This window comes from Heliangelus exortis, chromosome 6 (genome assembly GCF_036169615.1).
Source record: "Heliangelus exortis chromosome 6, bHelExo1.hap1, whole genome shotgun sequence".
Lineage (NCBI taxonomy): Eukaryota > Metazoa > Chordata > Aves > Apodiformes > Trochilidae > Heliangelus > Heliangelus exortis.
In genome coordinates, this window is record NC_092427.1 from 3841680 (window position 1) to 3863081 (window position 21402).

Sequence of the window (21402 nt, forward strand, 5' to 3'; positions counted from 1 at the left end):
TTAATTTTTGAATTTATTACACAAACTGTAGAGGAACATATTCTATAAAATGGATGAAATCTTTAGTTTATACCAGTTCTTTACTGTGGCAGTCAGAATTGTTTTATTACCTTCCTGTTGGCTGGATTAAGTTCATATGAAGAAACAATGTAGCTTGTGGCTGCATTAAAATTACCCTCAGATTGTAGGCAAAGCTTACAAATTATTCTTTGGCTACTTCAAGCAAATGGTCATTGCCGACTGTTCACCCAGTCTTGGGAAGTTTATTGTGGATCAACCCCATTTGTCAGTGTTTTTGCAGTGCTGTTATGGACTTTTGGTCAGAAAGGTGAAAAACAAGCTGTTGGTGACCTGGAAGCAAAACCATCCAGGGTTGGTTGGGTTTAAATTATCGTTTATATCTAATTCCTGTTAGGTACAACTGACCTTGGTTTGCAAAGTGCAGTATGGAAAGTGAAGTATTGCTTTTATACAGCAACCTTCTGCCCTCTTTCCAATCTGGCAGTCACTAGCTTTCCTATTCTGACTTACCTTCCTGCAGCCTCAAGATTTTGCAGGCCAGGTAGATGCTTTTCTGACAGGTCCAGCAAACCTCCTGGAGGCTGCAAGTCCAGTCTTACACACAGTGACCCCCCAAAAATAGAAAAAAAAACCAAAACAAAAAACCTCAAACAACAACAAAACAGACAGAAGAAGGGGCAAAAGGTAGGAAGAAAGGGGGGGAAAGCTTTTGTCCTGGTGTATTATATTTTCTTAATGCTATTTTTCTCAGAATAATAAGCTCCTCCCAGTCTACAATGATCAGTGATGCAATGTGTGGATATATATGCATGTAGTGGGGTCATAATAGGAGAATTATATTGCCTGTTTAGTTATTCTTATTTTTATAGTGATTATTCTTGGACTAAATGCTTCATTATGTGCCATCTTTTTTTCTAATATGGTTATTAGTGAAATAGGAGAGAGGGAGATTGGGGAGGTACTAGCAGAAAATCAAGTAACCTCTCACCACCACAACTGTCCTGCTGACCACAGAAGAGCAAAAAGAAAACCATGACACACCTTGGTGTTTCTGAGGAGAAGAAGTGTCTGGGGAGAAAAAGTCCTATTTGAGATACACTTAAGTTATATCTGTTTAAGATAGATTTCTCCTTAATGTCTACTTTTCAACATTTTGTTTTTTTTTTTCCAGCTACAAACTTAATTACCCTTAACCTTTTTTTTCAGCCTTGTCATTCTGCATTTTGCAAAGTGCTTTGGCTTGCAGATAACCGTGTGGCTGGGAGCCCTGGGCAGCAACCTGCAGTCTGTCTCAGGACCATCCTCTGAGATGCAACTCAAGATCCAGATGTTGAAATCGGTGAGACAAGGTTGGCGGCCATCTGGAAGCTGCCCATCTGCTCCCTCCTGCTGAAGCACAGAGCAATGTTGTCTGGGGGGTCATTGCCCCTTCTTGTCACAACCCAAGTCAAGATAATTCTGAGCTGAGTCTTTGAAACCTGATTTGTGAATATTGGATTGCCAGGGACTTGGCACTTAGTGATGGAAGGGGCCGGAAAGGGAAAAACCAGACAAATACATCTAGACAAGATTTAGGAAGGAGCTGTGAGGTACTAAAGACTTAAGATCATATGGATCTGGTCTAACAATGTGAAGAGGAAACCATGGAGTAAAGGGAGATGCAGCTATGCTGACTGATAAAAAACCCCCAGTGCATGGGGCTTGCTAATTATTTTGTTAGAGCATCATAAAATATGTAGTTTTTGTATCTCATGAAGGCAGAAATGTGAATACTGGAGGCTAGAGCAATGAGGTCTGGGCTATTCAGATGAAAGCCTTGCTGCTTCTAGGCCAAGGAGACTTAAAAGACAACAAAAAGTTTGCAAGACTTGTTTTTCGGGTGTCAACCTCTGCCACCACCAGACCTTCTGTGTTTGCTGGGCTGTCAGCTCTGGCTTTGGTCAGTCAGATTTGTGTTTGGCATCTGTGATGAGCTGTAGATTCACACCCTTCCTCACTCCAGGAATTTGGTCTTCTGCCTGAAACTGGAGACTATTATCAACCAGACAGGTCTAGGTAGTTAAGCATGATGTCATGTCTCTGAAGTAGTTTATGGACCAGAGATGAAATTTATGGTAATAAATATTTTAGATTGTTTTTGTTTGGCTTCTTAAGGAGAAGAATTTCTTTAGGTGAGGGGTGATTTTGCAAGAGACTCCACTGTGTATGTCAATGGTTTCAGTGTCATGGGTTGAAATTGATACTCAGACTTAATAGCCTTACAGATCCTGGTTTAATTACTGGTCATTCTTCTGAAGTAGATGACTCATTCAGCCATCAGTGGTCGGAGGTGTTCTGGCCCTCTGTGTAACTCTACACATACATATTTTTCTTCCTCAGAACCACAAGAATGCCTCTTTTCCCCTTGCCCGTCTCATTTCCTAGGGTAATAAAGAGAAAACAGATCTGAGAGGGGTATAAAATAAAAACAAAAAAGATGTATCTTGAACAAATTTACGTCCGTCGGGATGGCTGTTGGTGCACAATTGAACTCTGCCCATTCAGTTCCTTTTTAATAGCATTTAAAGTAATTTTCAGGCACCACTTGAAGACCAGTTTACAGATGACTCTAGGTTGGTTACCTTGCCTTTCCACACCCCTTAAATGTCTGCGTTTTTCCACTACATCCTTTTCTGGTTTAGCTTTCACTGGCTTTTCTTCCTGGCATTTTAGGCTCTGACATTGCTTGTGTCCTGGTAGAGGCCCCATACAGCAATCCAGGCTTTGAATTTACCAGCTGATAAAGTGATTCTTTATCAAGAGACAGCACTTGGTCTTGTTGCATTAAGCTCTAAGTAAATTTGTGTTGATCTCAATAAAAGTGGATATTTTGATCCTTGGCTTCCTAATGCTTCATAGTTGCATTATTATTCTTCCTCTGCTTTGTCAAGGAGGATGACTATAGTAAGACCATGAGCTGATTACTCCCTGTATTAGATAATAATTACTTAATGTGGGAGGGATATTCAGAAGAGATGTGAGCACTCTTGGAATACTCTTTATGGAACAGAGCTTAAGCGCTGCTGTAAATAGGATGCAAATTCATCTTCATCCTGAGTCAGATACAGCTTGGTGGTTGTGGGACAAATACACTGACACCCAGGACAAATGAAAAAACACTTGCAAAACATACAGGAGCTCTTCTGTCTTTAAAATTTGTTGTTCTTCCTTTAATGCCCTGGATTTTAGGTGGACAGGAGTTGGAGTCTGGTTCAAGACCAGCCCTGGTTCTGTCTAGGTATGGCTCTGTGAAGTACCTCTTAGTTTCCCCACACTGTGTGTTGGTCTTACAGTGTGCCAGTGGCAAATAATTCTGACCTTGAGTTGAAATTTAAAACCTGGCAGTGTTTGAGTATCCATGTGCAGTTGTGGGGAGGCTGCTGGGTGAAGGGCTGGTACAGAAGGGTCCTTGGGTGTCCTTCTCAGTGACCATCAGTCAGTCTACTAAATTAGGGCTTTTCTTTGGGGAAGCCCGAATCATCACCAGGGAAGAACTGCCTGTTTTCACTGGAAAAACAGCTAATTTGATTGATGATTTAATTTACTTCACTAATTACATTTAAAAAAGAAACCGAGGGGGTTTGAGGGTGGCTGGTGAAGTTTGTTCAGGTCTCTTCGTATGCCAGCACAGGGCTTTATTAATTCTAATAATGACCTCATTGTGATTTTTTTTTTTTTTTTTTTAGGTTTCTGAATTTTACTTTATTTCTGTAAGCTTTTAAAAACATTAAGGCTGCTTTATGGAAGTATATTATCAACATTATTCTTATTTTGATTTGTGGACTGTAGGATGGCTCTTCTGTCATTCCAATGACTTTTCAACAAAATATTCCTTCAATTTAAATATTTTTAAGATGCTTTAATTACAAAAGTCCTTGAAATGAAGATTTTAATGTTTAATTTTTTTTTTTTTTTTTTTTTTTTTTCCCTTTTTTCCCTGTGATGGCATACAAATGTGTTTTTCCCATAGTGGCACTTGCCCATTTCAGAGTATTTTCTGCTTCTGAATATTACGTGATTTCTTGTTAAAGTGAATGACAAGATGATGTACGACAGACTTGAGATGGTATTGAGCAGAGTAGAGTTGGAAAATTGCAGTGATAATTTTCTTTTTACACCTCCACCTTAGACGCCATTGAGGAGAAAAGGGAAAAAAAAACCCCGAAGTGCAGCAGGCAACTCAAGAAAAGCAGAAGGGGGAAACCTTGAAAAATTACAGTGAAATTTCCATAACAGAGACACTACTAATGCTGCTTTAATAATGATTTCCTGTCACGAACTATTTTTATCATTTGCCTGCTCTCTGACGTGGCATTCTATTTAACATTTTTGAGAGCCATGTTTTAATCAGATTAAGCTCAAGGAAACCGATAGGTATCTGTTTGGCTCATGACTTCTGCTTCTGTTTCTGATTTAGTCACCAGACTTTTGTTGCTGGAATCTCTCAAACCCCATCTTTCCTTCCCCTCGCTCCCGGGGCGCCAATCCCGAGGTTGTGTGCCAGGGATTTTCGTGGTGTTACTCTCAGGATGTGTTATGGCAACATTTTCCAAACTGTGGAAGACTGATAGAAACTGTGTTGGTTTGGTTTTTGTTTTTTTGTTTGTTTGTTTTGTTTTGGGGTTTTTTTGTATTTTTTTTCCTTTTTCCTCCTGTGATTAAATAGCTAAAAATAGCTCTCTATTTTTAGTTTCAAGCATAGTAATATTTCTTAGGAACAAACTCACCCAAAGCAACGTGCTGGGAAAGGCTGAGCCTGAATAATGCTGAGTTCAGATCTCCTTGTGTAAAAAAACAATTCTTACTAAAATGCTGGATGTTTCTGCATAGTCTTATAGAGTGTGCAGGATTAATCACGCTACCCATACAAGAGAGGCCATGGCAGTGAAATATAAATACATGTATTTTTGAACTTTGGCATTTTAATGCTCTACATTTTGTAGAGCTCAGACATTTTGTGAAAATAAAGATGGCAGGAAAGTTTGTGAGCAAAATTCTTAGTTAAGTCCTCCGGTATTGTGCACGACCTGCAAATTTTGGAAATGACAAAAAAAAAAAAAAAAAAAAGGTGCAGGATAACACTGGGGCTTGTTGGTTGTGCTTGGACATCAGTGGACTTAGCACCTGATTTGATGGTCTCAGCACCTTGGAGCATGAGGGAAGACCAGGATGCCTTGCTTTGAAACAGCTCTGTCACTACATGCTTTCATGATTTCCACAGCAAAAAAACCCCATCTATTAAATTTCTAATGATGTCTACTCTCTATAGCAAATACAGGGGAGACAATATTCAACAGCTTGGTTTGTGTAGTGTCTTCCTTCAGTGTTATTTATTTGGTTGACATGCTAGAAAACTGCGAGCCTAAGGATTAATAAAGGTTATTAGTTATTTTCCATAATAAAATTAGCTGACCTTTAAATAAGAGCATTATACAGGGGATCTTTAAGTGGGAAAATGACAGAATGCATTTTTAATATGGTATCTGCTTTGATTACAGAACGTTGCAGGCACAATATAGAAAGTACATGTTGTGATTAAACCTTGCTCTTGACTGTATATCTGCAGACAACAATGGAGTAAGTGGAATTTTGTATTCAAGGCAGAACTTAACCCTTTGGTTATCATTTCAGTCGCTTCTTATATTTGCTTACGTTTGAACAACCCAGGAAAATGAAGAGGGAAGTTAATTTTCTAAAAATGACTGTCCTTTGGAACCAACAGCAATGGGGGGTTTTGTGTGGTTTTTATTAAGCATGATTATATGCAGATTCCTTGAGTGCTGGAACAGTCTGTCTTAGGTTGCTATCAGGCATACGTGATGTACACCCTGTAGCTGGTTGCATGCAGTTCACTGCATCAACATCCTATTATTTATTAATCATTCTGGTGTTTGGATTTGTTTAGCACGTTAAAATAAAAACTGACTATAAACTACAATATTGCACATGAAGTTTATGTGCCCACCTTTTAAGTTGGGAACAAGGTACAGCTCATTTCCAAAGTTGCTATGAAAGCAAACCTTATCAATCCTTTTTGTACCAAAACCAAACTAAATAATGGCAATATTTCTTTTGCTATCATCTATAAAAATCTCTATAAAGACTTTAAGGATACTCTTTTTATCATTAATTTTGAAACTTTGATAATTTTCTCAATGATTAAGGCTTGGATTTCAGGTAACTTGAGCACAGCAGCACAAGTAAATACGTGTTTTTTTTCAAATTTTGACTAGGTCTTATAACAGTTGTTGAAATCCTTACAAGATATTCATCTATTTGTAGCATCATATAGGTCTGTCTCCCCATCTGTCTCTGTTTTTCATGACAACGAGGCTCTGGTACATTATTATTTTTTTCCACTTTGGTACTTATTCATTGAAGCCCACTATAATGCTGTTTCTATCATAGTTATGTGTCCAACAGCTTTTATTGATCATTTGTGATAAAATAAAAGATTTCTTCATAGGGAGAAATTTCAAGCAGCGAACAGTGAATTTGATTTAATTAGATTTAGTTTTATATGGCAGAAAAATGAATGTAATCAGAACCCATTTACGTACTATTAAATAAATAAATTACCAACATAATGTGGAGCCAAAATCATAGGAACATTGGAAAAAAAAATGTTCTCACTGAGTCATTTTATGCTAGGCCATCTTCATGAAGGAATTGCTGCAACTTTCCTCTTTGAAAAGCAAGGATTTGAATGTAAGCTTCAGATTCCCTCCAAATAAATCCTGATTTAACAGGATATCCCCGAGACCTTCCTCTCCCGCCCCCCCTTTCTTTCTTTCTTTCAGCATTGGCAGCCTGACTAAAATAGTCTCATCTGGTTTAACTAAAATCTTTGCATTACTTGGCGGTGGTTTCTTTTGTACGTGGTGCTTAGAGCTCATTGAAGCTCAAATGGTACAGGAAATGCAAATCATGCAAATCATCCTCACGCTGACGATGTACAGTGGCGTGATTGAGCAGCAGTACGTATGGCTCGTGGGCTGACCACATGAAAGAAGTCATTTAAAGACCAGATGAGCCCAAGCTGGGTTAAGTTAGGCTATGTGTGAGCTTCAAAGCTTAGAGAATAGCATCCTTTTTAAAAATAAATTTATTTTATTAATAACACCTGCGCCGAGTTCTTAAACGGTGAGAACATGGAGAGAGGAAGGTTACGTTAAATAGATGCCATGCTTAAATCAGGAGGGCAAAATTGTTGTTTTGGGGGAAATTCAGGTATGCATCCCCATCGGTGGAAGTAGACCACAGTCTAATGGGCTGCAAAGAAAGTCCAGATCGTGTTTGTTGAACATAAAAGCCCAACTCTTCTCTGCCTTTCAGGTAAAAATGAAAATAAACGAAAGATAAAAGGGGATTTTGTCTGTGCAGGAGTGCTAAGAACAGGAGGAGGGTTAGGAACAGGTTTTCTCTAAGTGCTTTTGAGTGGAGAGAAGAGGGAGGTTGAGTGCTTGCTGCTTCAAATTTCTCAAGTAACTTAGAAAAAAAAAATCCCTGCAATGGTGTTTTGTTTTGGTTTTTTTTCCCCTCCATACTTCTGAAGAGCCCTTTCTGTAATTTTGGGGCTGGATCTCCTAGTGAAGCTGAGCCCTTTTTTTTTTTTGCTTAAGTCTGAACCTTGAAGGTGGTTGGTTGGGAGAGCAGCTGTGGTGGGAACCCTGGGCTTCAACCAGTGACTCTTGGGAGGTGGATGTGGAAACACCTCTAGGCACAGCCTCAGTAGAGTCATGGGTTAAGATTGCTGGTAGCAAAATAAGCATTTTTCAAATTAGTCTTACAGTAAAAACAGTCAGTGGTATATTCTTAAAGACATTGTTAACAATTCTTAACTTTGGTAATACTCAACACTGGTGGTTCTTTTGCCTCTAGTTAAGGGTCTTCCTTAGGAGTTTGTTTTTTTTACAGCCCTCCTTCGCTTTTCTTTGGTGTTTTGATGTTCTTAATAACTGTGATTCCCTCAAATTATGTAACGTGACACAAACCTGGAAAATGTCAATATTGAACTGTTAACTGTGTAATCTTGTTTAATTTTTCCTTGAAACAAACACTAGCCCTGAGGAGGTCTGTGGTGGGACCAATCAGGACACTGCACTATGTCACCCTCATGGATGTTATTTTGGCTCAATATTCTTCATTAGTGCCCTACTCCTCCTTGATTTTCTACTTTCTACTAATATCTGTGGTGATTTATCCAAACACAGTAGCAAGAACAATGGAAGAAATTAAGGTTTTATGGAAGAAATTAATTAATGGAAATTAATTTATGGAAGAAATTAAGGTTTTATGTTTTACCTACTGATTTGCTTCTTTCTCGTCAATCCACAGGTCTTGTGTCAGTAAGAGGTAGATTTCCCAAATATTTATTTTAAAAACACTAATATTCCTTTCTTTAGTATCAGATATCAAGCCATGTATTCGGATGGCTATATGAGCATTTCCCCTTCTTGGTGTGCCTTGGGGCATCTCCTGTGCTGAACATGGACCAGTGGTGGTTGTAGGGTTTCGTGGGGAGTTTGGGGTTCAGTTGGGGCTGGAATGGTTAAATTCCTTCCTTCTGTGGGTTTTGCTTGTTTATTCATATCTTTTTAAGAGAAGAAGTAAAGGTGAATGAGGGAATGGCATCCTGAAATCATGACAAGGTGTTGGGAAAAGGAACAAGGTAAATAAATGCTGTTTCCCTCAGCCAGCTTGCAGCCATCCCTTAGAGGGGATATTCTTGAGGCTTCTTCTGGCACAGGTTTCTGGGCATGTGTTTATACATTCAGCATACAGTTAGTGTTTTGATAGAAGCAGGAGTTTAAAGAGCAGATAATATTAAATTATCTTTTATACTTGGTTCAAGAAATACCAAGATGCAGGAGCTCACAGAGAAGGCAGAACAGAAATTTTACTACTTGTATGTATAATGATTTAATGTAATTTAATATCCATTTCAGTGTTTGACAGGAAGCAGAGCTTACTTAAATATTTGTACCTAAGAGCACAGGGCTGTATAAAGATCTTTGAATTTGGAAGTTAATTTGTTTCTTCCAGCTATATCTAGAGATATATACAGAAAATTAATCCCATATGATTGTACAGCTACCAGTGCTCCAGAACTTTTTTGGAAATCCTTTCCAAAGAATATCTCTGGTCATCCTGACAAACAGCTTGAGTAAAATTTCCTTTTCAGGAGCCACTGAAAGGTTTTACAAGTAGTCCAAAGGCATCACTGGAAAAATGGTGTTATTTGGAGACCTCGACACCCAACTATTTCACTTTGCTCAGTTTTTGCAGATATTGAAGCTTGTCAGCCAGCCACCTCCAAGAGATTTTTAGTTTTCTGTGACAGAGAAATACACAATTTTTTTCCCAATAACAAATTAGCTGTTGTCAACAATTTTCCTGGCCAGAGTTTAAGTGTATGAATTCAGAATGCTTCACAGCTGTAAGGTGGAATTTGATTGAAGTGCAGAAAGTGCCTGGAGTGTATATTTATGTTATGTATTTGTGTACCTGTGTGTGCATGCATGCAGACCTATGTGCATTTACGTGTCCTGTCTGTGCCTGGAAATGTGATAGCTGAAAATACAGAATAGCAGTGTACAGTCTCACAAAGATAACATTTTCTTTTGGGACATCTGTCAGGTGCTGTGGTGAGCAGGGTCCATAAGATAGTTAGACAGTGATGTGATCATATATATTTATATATATGAGTTGATTAAATCACTAGACCGTGGCACTCGCTTATCTTCAGCTCTGGCTTGGGCTCCTGGGTTCTCACTGTGGCCCTGGTTCTCTTCGTGGCCCTTGATAAGAAAGCTTTGGCCTCAGTTTCTTAATCTTAAAGATTAGAAGGCATACAGTATATTCTTCTGACTTGGTTTTGTATGAATTCAACCCCAGAGGTGTGTGCTTCTCCTGCATGTTACTGGGGAATAATGGGCATTCAGCACTGGGTGCTTTATTTAAGCATAAAAGGAATTCAGACATTTCAAGATACCAGAGCTGCATATGAGAGGTGTGAGGAAAATGTAATTTGTGAAATACCTGGAAGCCTAAAAGCATTATTAGCATTATTATTTTTCTCTTGCATTTTTTTGATGTGTGGGGGAAAAAGATAATCTCAAAATGCTGCCCAATGGGGTTCAGTTTGCTTACTCAGGAAATGGGTCTGTGTTGTTAAAACTGATTTTATCATGACTCAGTGGCTAGTTGTTAGCCCTGCAAAAAGCTCAGCTGGGAGCTGGTGGTGATTTTAAAACTTTCAGAACTGTCAAATTCTCCCAGATTTTAGCACATTCTGTTCTTCTTTGAATTCTCTCCTCTATCTCTTTGCCCTTGCGTTGGTCCCCAAACTCCTTTGCCCAGGCTGCAGAGCCAAGACCTTTTTATACATATATATATGTATAAATTATATATTACATATATATTATACATATATAATATGTATGTATATACACACATATGTATATATATATTTGTTGTTGTTGTTTTGGTTTTGGGTTTTTTTGGGGGTTTTTTTGCTGGTGGCACCATAGGCCTATTATGATACCATGTGAAATAAAATGATAGGACAGCAATTCCTACTACACCTAAAATCAGGTTATGTAAGTGGAAATAAAACAGCTTATGCTATATGCCAGGCATGATACGAGTTTTATTTAATAAATATATGACTGAAGGTTTACATTTGATCCAAATGCTCCCCTTTGTGATCTGTAGCCATGTTTGTAGAGAAACCTCTCTTAAAGCACTTACAGCTTAATTTGGAACAGACCAAACAATTATTTTTTGAAAGTCTGATGAAATATGTTTGGCAGCTTTTGAATTTAGGAGAGTGTTTGTCTCACTTCTTTCAAATCTCTCTTCACTTGAGCATTCAGCCATTTCAGTATAATCATTCAAATCTGGTAGCAAGTATGGGCTTTGACCAGTTAAAAAAATGTTACAATTGTCAAGTCTAGAGACTGAAACTAGTGTGGAATACATGAAGAGTAAGTTTTTTCTTGCTGATACCCTCTTTACTATTGGTCTGGGGCCTGTCTGCATGTTTTTGGTGAAGTGCTGCTTGATAAATATCTCCATGCTGGCAAGGATGTGGTCTTCCTGTACCTTCCAATAAGTGGGGCTCTCCTGAAACCTCCTTTTATGTTGTCTTAATGAGTGAGCACCATCTTCTACGTGCAGGAGATGTTGGTGGAGCAGCAGTGTTGAATGCCCAGCAAGGTGTTGCAGCAATCAGTCACTCAGGGTTAGTGAGTAGCTCATGTTGTCCCAAATTATTATTTGGGGAATAGTTATGGTACTTGATTGTGTCTTAAACAGGCAAATCAGGGAACCACTGCTCTCCTGGAAACCTCTGACTGGATGCTGTGACATGCCCTCTCTTCTAATTGTACTTTTTGATTTAGTTAAATATATAGACATCAGATATACAGGTCTGAAGGCTTTTAAACATTAAAGAGTCTTATTTTTATTTCTTAGGGACCAGAAGTGTCACTTTATCTTCTTTAAGTGTACATGATGTACATTTATGCACCAAGGCGTGGCTGTTTCTTAGAGAAGGAGATTGACACTGTGCAGAGTTACAGTTGAACTGTTGGATGAACATAGAGCAGAAATATTTAAATTGTAGTTCTGATTGTCAGTTCACTGATAATATTGAGTAGCTTGCTCAGCTTACATTATGGTAGGAAAGTTGCCCCTGTGCCACAGCAACAAATACCGAAGTGTGAAGGGCAGTCATGAGAAGTAAATACTTGCACTTATATTTTTGTAATATTTGCTTAACATGTGGGTTTATATATGTCTATGGGGGATATACACTTTGTAACTATATATTAAAATTACTAAGTTATTCCTAATGTTCTGTAGTGCTGCCTGCTCCTGACAAACATCTGATACAGATCATATGCCTCTAAAAAGAAAAGTTCCTTGAGCAAAATATCCTCAGGAAAACAGGTTGGAGATACTCACATTCTCTCGCTTGCTCTCACTCACATGTTACATTTTGGCACGTTGTAGGAGCAGGTAGCATATCTACTACCTGCTGTTGAAAGTGTTGAAGATACTGAATTATTTATTCCATCTTCTGCACTATCCAAACTCGTTTTGGGTAGTTTGACACATCTCGGTCTTCCATATGGATACTTCATGGTGACAGAGTTGCCAGCTGCTCAGGTTTTATGACAGTCTGAGTTTTTTCGAGGACTGTATTAGTTTTCTGGGAAGAATCCTGCTTTTCCTGAGGTCCCCATTTGTAGGCAGTAGCAATGCCTTGAGTTGATTCTCTGGAGTGGGAGTTTTTTTGTGAAAATCCTCCACAAGAGCAAAATGAAATCAGAGCCACAGGATGGAAGAAAAATGTGAAATCAATTCGCGAAGCAAACGAAGTTCCTTTTAGTGATAGTCTTCAAATTTGTGAAGAAAAAAAAAAAAAAAAAAAAAAAAAGGTGTTTGGGTATTGCAGTGCCTAAAGGAACATACAAATCAGCCTGAAATGCTTGGGAAAATAGGACTTTGGTGGCAGTTGAATGGCAAAACTGCTAACCAGGCTGCTGAGACCCTGCTCATCATCTCTGTGACTGTGCAATGGAAGTGGGGCTTCTGTTGTTTTTTAAAACATGAAGTGTGTAAACCTGAAAACTGGGAGGAGATTTGAGTTTTGAGTTTGCCAGGAACTTTTTTAAAATAAAGGGAAATCAGCCATTGTTTGACTTTGCCATTCATTGAAGTGTCTGTTGATACAAACCTTTTGAAGGGAGACTCACTGTATTGGTGAGTGTACTGCCCTGAGTTTGATTACCCTTCAGGGGTATAAATCCATCTTCTTGAAATGATGTCTGTGAGGTCCATGACATTGATTGACTCTTCTGTGGCATCCTGGACCCGAATTGAAACCAGATTATGGGTAGTAATGATCCTCCAAGCTTGTTGTCCCTGTTTGCTACTGGAAATTAGTGGTGTTATGTGTAGTCTCAGGTCTTCTCCATATTGGTACAACCTCTTGGGTATATTGTGTTTTTTCATGCCAGGCATATAACATGTTTGTCTTTTCTCTAGAGCTGGATGGATAAGACACCCGGTGAAATAAATTTGCTGACTTTAAAATAAGGCTGTTCAGAGTGGAGTCACCATGCCTGGAGGGATTTAAAAGATGTGTAGGTGTTGTGTTGAGGGACATAGTTAAGTGGTGGCCCTGGCAGTGCTGGGTTAATGGTTGGACTCAATGATCTAAGGGTCTTTCCCATCCAGAACAATTCTATGATTCTGTGATAAATAATGCTATTTTTACCTGAGTAGAACGACAATTTTACAAGTCCTTTTTTTCAGAAGTCTCCTACATCTCCAGATCCTGTGTAGTGTTCATCCTTGGTGAGTTTGTTGCCTTCTGCTGCAATTCTTCCTTTTTCTTCTTCTTTTCTTGCAATGTACATTTGAGTGGGGTGAGCCCATACATCTCTCTTAAACCATCCAGCAATGACTACTTTTCAGTAGTAGGTTATTCTGATTTGCTTATGTTCTGCTCTGAATAAGGTGCATTTTTGCTTCATTATTTAACACTGACAGTGTGAAGTCTGAGTAAAAGTGATGTGGATTCATGGATTTCTTCTCCCCATCACTGCAGCTATAGCTGCTTGGTCTTGCTGCCCATGGTGAACAATCCGTCCACTAAGGTAAAAATGGGCCTCTGTCAGGAGTTAATTGAAGCCAAATTTAATTACAAATCAGGATTTAAAAATATAGTACCCTACACTTCATAAAATTTGAGAAACTTCAGTGTTGTTTCCTAAAAACCGAAGCAATCCAAACCAATCCAAATACACACCCCTAAGAAGTCTAGAAGTCTTGCCTGTGAGAAAAATCCCTTTAAAGCTTATTTCTTTATGTTAAATAGAGAAGTAATTTTGATTAACTGATTTCACATCCTCTTGAGTATCTTCTTGAGTTAAAGGTCATAAAAAATAATGATGTTTCAGGCCAGTTCTGAACAAATTGTATCATCTGGGGATCTGGCCCCAGAATTGGATTCTGAGATTTTAGGTTATGGTTGGACTTTCTGATCTTGGAGGTCTTTTTTAACCAATGTGATTCTGTGATTTCATTGTAGGAAAATATTTTGATCAGCTTGTTGCATTCAGGTTTCAGAGGGTTAGGAAGGAATTGAGATGATTTCTAAATACCTTTATGGAGCCTCTTGAATATTTCAAAGGTGAGAAATTTGCTGGTATTCACCTTCATCCCTGTGCCAGCTTTATTGGATAACATCAGTGGGGTCAGCAGGTTTAGTTAGGAGGTTCTCAAGAACTCTGCTCGTGGTCCTAAGAGGGGTCTGAAATTCTGGGTGGGATGAAGGGGACAAAGGGAAGGGTGGGACATGGAGTAGGGGGGGCTGGAAGTGGAGCCCTCTTCTACTCCAGGTGGGAATGCAGAGGGTTGAGAGTTGTTTGGTGCATGGTAAATATGAAGAAGGGGAAAATGCTTTGGATTTTGGGCAGTAAATTCTATCAGAAAATGTAACTAAGGTTTGTCACAGTAGGAAAGAGAATTTCAACTGTACTTTAAAATAACATCTTATAAAATGAGGGAGGAAAAGGTGTTTTTACATTAAAATATCAAAATGGATTGGCAGTAGGAGTGCTAAATGAGGTATTCATTTCTACTGCATTTTAGTGTACGAGGCAAACCCCAAATCCAAAACTACGGAACTGGTAGCAGCCATGAATATTTATCACTGTGCACTATATGTACATACAGTAATTACAGCAAGAGGGAAAAATATTTTTCTTTACAATTAATATTTGTAAACGTTTATGAAAGTACATAACAAATAAATAAGACAAACACATGGCCTAATTAAGATGAAAGGCATGACAACCCTTGTGATTTGTTCTGAAAAATAAAGAATGCTAAAATAGTAAGACTTAATTATTTCTGCAAACATTTCAAATTATGCCCTATCTAGAAAACCTTAATTTGTGAGATATATATTATACTGCTTATAAGGATTTCTGACATTTGTACATTCATGTCAAAAATTATTGTTAATTTATTATTTATTATACTGTATACAGGCATATATTTTCACTTATTAGTATTTATTGTTCAGAAATTCAGAGTCATCTATTGTTTAATGGGAAATGGAAAAGCATTTTATATCTGATTGCTATTTGTATATTCTTGGCCTAGTGATAAAAATACAACTTCTGCAAGTTGATCATATAAAAATGTAATAATAAACAAAAATAATTGGTCCGTTTAACACTCCAGGCATTAATAATGTTTTTTATATACAGTTTACAGTTGAAAAATAACTTAAAGCCAAACCCATGGACTTGCCTGAATTGTTGGGTTGAAATCAGGGGAGTTGTATGATGGAAGAACAGGATCTTGAAGACTCATTGAAGCCCTTCTTTCTCAAGGTGGCTATGTTCATGGTCATACATCTTGTCTGTTCCTTGACCTGTTACATGCTATAAAATTTTAGTTTCTGGAGAAAATGTAGCCATCAGCAGTGGCATGACTGGACTCTGTGTTTTACAGATATCCATGAGGATTTGTTGGGTCTTGGTGTGGTCCCCAGTGGCACCCTGACTTCACACAAGAACTGTGCCCAGAATAAAACCATATCTGGGGTGAAAACCTGAGAGTTTAGGACTCTTCGGTATGACATTAGGCCAGCCAATGGAAATTTCAGGAAAAATACATATATTTCTTGATACAGTTTGATATGGGGCTTGGCAAGAACAACACAGTCAATGCCTTGTGAGACACATCAGAGGGGCTGTGGTGTCTCCAGGTGCTCAAGGTTTTTGTTCTGTAAAAACACTTGTTCTGGCCTGAAGGGTGAATGAATCTAAGTTGATGTGGTGGCATCTAATAGTCTTCATTATTTTTACTACCTAAAAGGTACTCAATCCCCTCACATTTGTAGTGGTGCCTAAATCTAACACTTTTTATACTACTGTACCTGGTAGATGAAGAGTTCTCGTGCCTCTGGTCTGGACTGCCAGATCTGCAAAGCTAAACTCATATTACTGTGAATGTAGTTGTTCTGCAGCAGACATTTATGGCCTTGGATTTAACTTGCAGTGCAGGAAGGTTCCTGTTGCTGCTGCAGGATTCTACCCTGCAATTATTCCTCCTTTTCCAGGGACAATTGTGTTACCTGTGCTGTGGTGCAAATGGTGGCCGTGCCAATCAGTCCTCTGTGCTGGCAGAGCTTCTGCCAGACAGAAGGAATATTCCAGGAGAAATCAGGGAGCTGTTTTAAGCTCTCTTGGTGCTGTAAGCCTGGTGACTTGGGGAGTTCAACCTTCATATCCATAGATGCATAAACATGCCCTATGTGGTCTCCCAAGAGGAAGGCAAAATGTGTTTTTAGTTAAATTGCGTGGGAATTTAATTGAAAGATTTGGGGCAGTGAATTAAAAAAGTAAATTGTGGGTATGGGACACAAGGTTTATAAAGGAAAATACAAATACTTTAGCACCTTCACTTTCATAATTTGCTTGATATAAATGGTATCTATATACTATCTATAAATGGATATAAATGGAAACTGATGTTGGTCATTTTGTCTACTAATAATTAGAGAAAAAAGGTTTTGATGTTACTTTCTGCTTTTTTGGTGTACAGTAATGGGAAAGACAATAGCAAATGTCAGAGTGTTCTCTAGGCACATTGTGGCTGTGAACCTACAAGCTTCCCTCCCATGAATATTTGTCTGAATTAAGCACATGCTTAACTTAATTCACCTAAGTAGCTCCTCAGAAGTCAGAAGGACTATTAAGTGATTCAGATTAAGCACAAGCTTAGTGTAAGAGCAGAGCTTGTGGGGATGGTGGCCCTGAAATCTGGCCAGCCTCCAAGGCAGGGATGCCACTGAGGGTGTGCTGGTCCTGCTCTGTGGATGAAGGTCATTTGTAACAGAGAAAAATGCTTGGGGATGTTTTGGAGGGGAGAGCTGGGGCAGTTGCCTTAGAAATGTGACCTTCAACAAAGGGTTTGTGAGGATTCACAAGTTATTGAAGAGTTCTGTGTATTTTGTAGCATTGATAGGTCTAGATAAGAATGCCATAATAGTTGAAATGGAAGGGGGGGGGTGGTGGTGAGATGGTGAGTTAATGATGTAGCTGTTAATTTGAATTTAGCAGACGTTTTAAATATAGGTTTCTCTTACAGAGACAAAAGTTGCAATTTAAAGCTCTTTGGTGGTCTAAAAACAGCTTAATTCTCTAGTAGCATGGTAATAAGTACTAATCCAGCTTATACAGTGATTGTAGTATGTCATGTTTGTGAAAGATTGCCTAACTCTGCTTTCTCTGGGTTTTATGTTAATTTTTTTAAATTAAACATAAAACCTTATAACATCTTTATGCTGAGATAAACTGTTCAATTTAACTTGTGCTCAAGCAGCAGCTGTCAGGAATTACCATGTTCCCAACGTTCTTGCCATCACCTTGTGTCTCTACCTCCAGGATACACTCAGTGCAATGATGGAGTTCACCTTGTTAGGATTTATTACTTAAATAATAACCCGAGGTAAAATGCAAGTTGATGTCACACAGAATGACAACTGACATATATTTATGTTGCATGTTACATTATAATAAACTTTCCTTTCTTCCCCCTGTAATAGGTGTTAAGTGGAAATACATTTGAGCACATATATCCTCCAGTGCCCTGCACGAGTCCATCAGCCAGGGAGGTGGCTGCTCTGTGGGCACATTCATGGCAACTCGTGCTGTCAGGTGTTATTTAAGCTTAGAGTGCTGGAGAAAAATTGGTTATTGCTGGTAGTTAGCAGCTTTTTTTTTTTTTCTCCCAGTAAAGAAACAAGTGGAAGAGCATCTCGCATTCGCTGAGTTAAATTCTGGGATGCAAGCAAATCAGGAATGGTTTTAATAAAGTGGTTTTCTTTTTTTTTCTCACTGTAAGGAACACGAGCAGTGCTGTTTCAGGCTCTAAATCTCAATTTGCTAGTAATCACAACAATTTTCTCTTGATGCTGGTTTATTGATGAGCTGGGCAGTGATAAGCAATCTGCTTGTTAATTGAGTCTTATCACTTCCCCTTTACAGTGGAGGAAATTTGGGTCTACCTCTTGCAAGCTTTCCAAGATACTGGCCTTTTTTTGCCTTCAGCTCTCTAGTGATGCTGTTTCATCTTCTGGTTTGCCTAAACCAGTATATGAACATGGTTTTCCTTTCCTGTGGACATAACCATCTTTTTTTTCATATTCTTCTAGTTATACTTTTGTCTGTCTGAGTGAGTTCAGAGATTTCAGAGCTACAGTTTTGTCCAAGCTTAAATCTTGGATCTCATTTCTTGTCCTGCTCCCTGGTGCCCTTTTCTCTCCAGTCATCATGTTAACCTTGGCACCCCTGCTGTCTTCTCTTTCTACTCTGGCTTCTGTGCCTTGCTCTGTGCTACTTCTCCTGTTTTCAATCCCAGTGTGCCATCTTTTTTTATTTTTTATTTTTCCTTGTTCTTCCTTCAAACACATCCTTGCTCCTAGAAGCTGTCCTCCATCCGTCCCATTTTCCTCCCAACTCATCGCAGATTTTCTAAAAAATCAGTAAGGGATAACCTATAATTCAATCCAGAAATCCCCAAAAGTTTGCCAAGCAACTCTTTTGTCTCGTAGTTGTGATACTGGATGTATGTTTTCTCCTATTTGTATTTTTCTTTCTCGTGTCAGTGCTGAGCTGGAATCCATCTCTGAGCAGGGGTATCACATCCCTAATAGGAACCTTTCCTCTAAGTCCAGCACCTAAGTCAGTATGGGGTGCAGAGGTTATTATTCTTCATGACAAATGAGTTAAGACTTATGTAAAATTACATTTCCCTCTTCGAATGGCTGGCAATAAACCCGAGCTCATATCTTAATTGGCATTCAGTTTGACAGTCCCTTTAGAAGGATCAAATATTTGATGAACAAGGCAATAACATTCATCTCTTCCCTCCATAAGCCTTTCAGATTAGCATTGACTCAGGTTGATGAAGATGGATATGGGATCTGTTCTCTAGGAACTGTTTGTTCTGTAGCTGCAGATTATCTGAGAATGGTGCATGTTAGCACAGGTGATAATGTGCTACATATGGATGTTTGGGGAAATTCACGAGTTTTAAACCTGACAACCAGAATCAGGAGTTCGTAATAAGGATGTCAGTTTGGTGTAGTAGTCTTGCACACAAAATCCATCTGAAAAGAGGAAGAATGGCAATGAAATAGGAGAATGAACAGGAATAAAAATAGGACAAAGTAGGAGAGATTTTAAAAGAATCAAACGTGATGATTCAGAATCAATCAATTCTGAATCTGAACGACTTATGAGGTAGAAAGGAAAAAAAAAAAAAAAAGTCAGAAACAAACATGTTGAAAAGTACTTGATTCAAGCTTAATGTTTTATGTGTAATAAAAACCTGATCTCAGGTTGTCTTTTTTTGTTTTGTTCTGTATTGGTTTTTTCCAGCCCCTTGTGATGAGAAATGTGTAACACTGATGTCTGTGGCTCTGCAGTTCTCTGTAGGTTCAGGAGTTGGTTTGCTTGAACAAGCAAAGTACTTGTGGTGAAATGCAGGGAAATCTGCCACTGGTTACAGCAGGGCCACAGTTTTGTGTTACAACTTTAAATCCATAAATTTTCTGGTATCCTGGTCACTTAGGCTAAGGTAGCAGCTTGTTAGTGTTGTTTGTGCTGCTTTGTATAACTGAAGGATGTGAGCAGTGCTGTAGACTGGAATAGCAGGAGTACTGGGGTGTGAGGGTAGAAACAGCATTTCATTGTAGAAGATACCTAATAAAAATGTGAAAATAAAACAGAAAAATGATTGGGGGGGAGGGGAAAGGGGAGAAAAAGAAAAAAAGAAAAATAGACCATACTGGATAAGTATACTGCATAAATCAAAAGGGTTTATGTCATAACATGAACATGTACCATTCCTGCTCATATATTGAATTTCAGTAGTTGGTTGCATAAAGAAGTAAAGTGTAATGAAACTGGCAAGCAAAGTATTCCCTAGTCAGCCTTATCTTTGTTCCATTTGTCCTTCAGATACAGCTTTTCTTGCCTTTTTCAATAAAATCCATCCAGCCTTTTTTTATTTTTTTATTATTTTGCATCTCTCTGTAACCGAGCTGGGAAGACCAATGAGATTCGGTGCTTTTCTAGTTGGGTTCTTAGCAGCTGCTTTTTAAGAGATCAAAACTTCGAATGCTGCTACATGGTATTAAGGCTTAGCTATTGATGTGTCCCTATAGGGGTTATGTTTTTCTTTGGAGGTGGGGGGGGGGGAAAGAAGGGGAAGGGGTGACCCCTGTGAGCATGCTCACCACCAGCAAACACTGCTCTCCTTGTTTTCCAGGATCCTCTTTGCAAGCTCGGTGCTTAACCTGGCTGAACTCTCTGCCCTCCGCCCTGACCTTGCCAAATTGAAAAAGGTCCTCTACTTCCACGAGAACCAGTTGGTATATCCTATCCAGAAATGCCAGGAAAGGGATTTTCAGTATGGATACAACCAGATTCTTTCATGGTAAGCGTTTCTTGCGCCGCTGCCTCTTGTTTGAAGTGTCCTTCAGTCTGCAGCCATGCAGCATCATAAGCCTGAGGACTCCTTCTCTGTGACCCTGTAGCAAACCAAGGTGCCAGCAGAGCCCTGAAAAGAGGCTGATAAAAGTGCCGTGGCAGAAACAATCTGTTCTACAAACTCGATTTCTTGCATAAAGTCCACCACTGATGGTGTCCTGGGTACCTCTTAGTGGTGGGGATTCTGCTCTTGGCCCTAAGCAAGATTTTTTGTTTCGTGGCTAATCCTGGCTGAACTCTCTGCCCTCCGCCCTGACCTTGCCAAATTGAAAAAGGTCCTCTATTCCACGAGAACCAGTTGGTATATCCTATCCAGAAATGCCAGGAAAGGGATTTTCAGTATGGATACAACCAGATTCTTTCATGGTAGGTGTTTCTTGTGCCGCTCCCTGCTCTTTGAGGTGTCCTTCAGTCTGCAGCCATGCAGCATCATAAGCCTGAGGACTCCTCTGTTGCAGTGGTGACCCTGTAGCAAACCAAGGTGCCAGCAGAGCCCTGAAGAGAGGCTGATAAAAGTGCTGTGGCAGAAACAATCTGTTCTACAAACTCAGTTTCTTGCATAAATCCACCACCGATGCTTGTCCTGGGTACCTCTTAGTGGTGGGGATTCTGCTCTTGGCCCTAAGCAAGATTTTTTTTGTTTCATGGATGCTTTGCAGAGCTGCAGCTCATCAGCTCTTGCTTGGCCGTAGCTTTTACAGCATCCAACTGAAATCATATGCAGGGTTTTAGGGAAATAAACTGAAATTAAAATGTA

The 21402-nt window shown here is 39.0% G+C and overlaps 1 protein-coding gene across 26 annotated transcripts in view; it reads left to right on the top strand.

Annotated features, from left to right (window-relative positions):
* The window catches only part of GTDC1 (glycosyltransferase like domain containing 1), a 182211-nt gene that overhangs the window by 73782 nt on the left and 87027 nt on the right, over nucleotides 1–21402 (top strand). For 25 of the 26 annotated variants that reach the window (XR_011726439.1, XM_071746411.1, XM_071746417.1 and 22 more), the window contains one exon: nucleotides 20425–20592. Coding sequence is in view for 24 of the 26 variants with exons in the window: in XM_071746411.1 (XP_071602512.1) it covers nucleotides 20425–20592 (168 nt within the window). In the remaining 2 variants the exon portion in view is untranslated. Of the gene's footprint in view, nucleotides 1–20424; nucleotides 20593–20866; nucleotides 21012–21402 lie in introns of those variants that run through there. The other variant, XM_071746433.1, reaches the window with a different exon arrangement.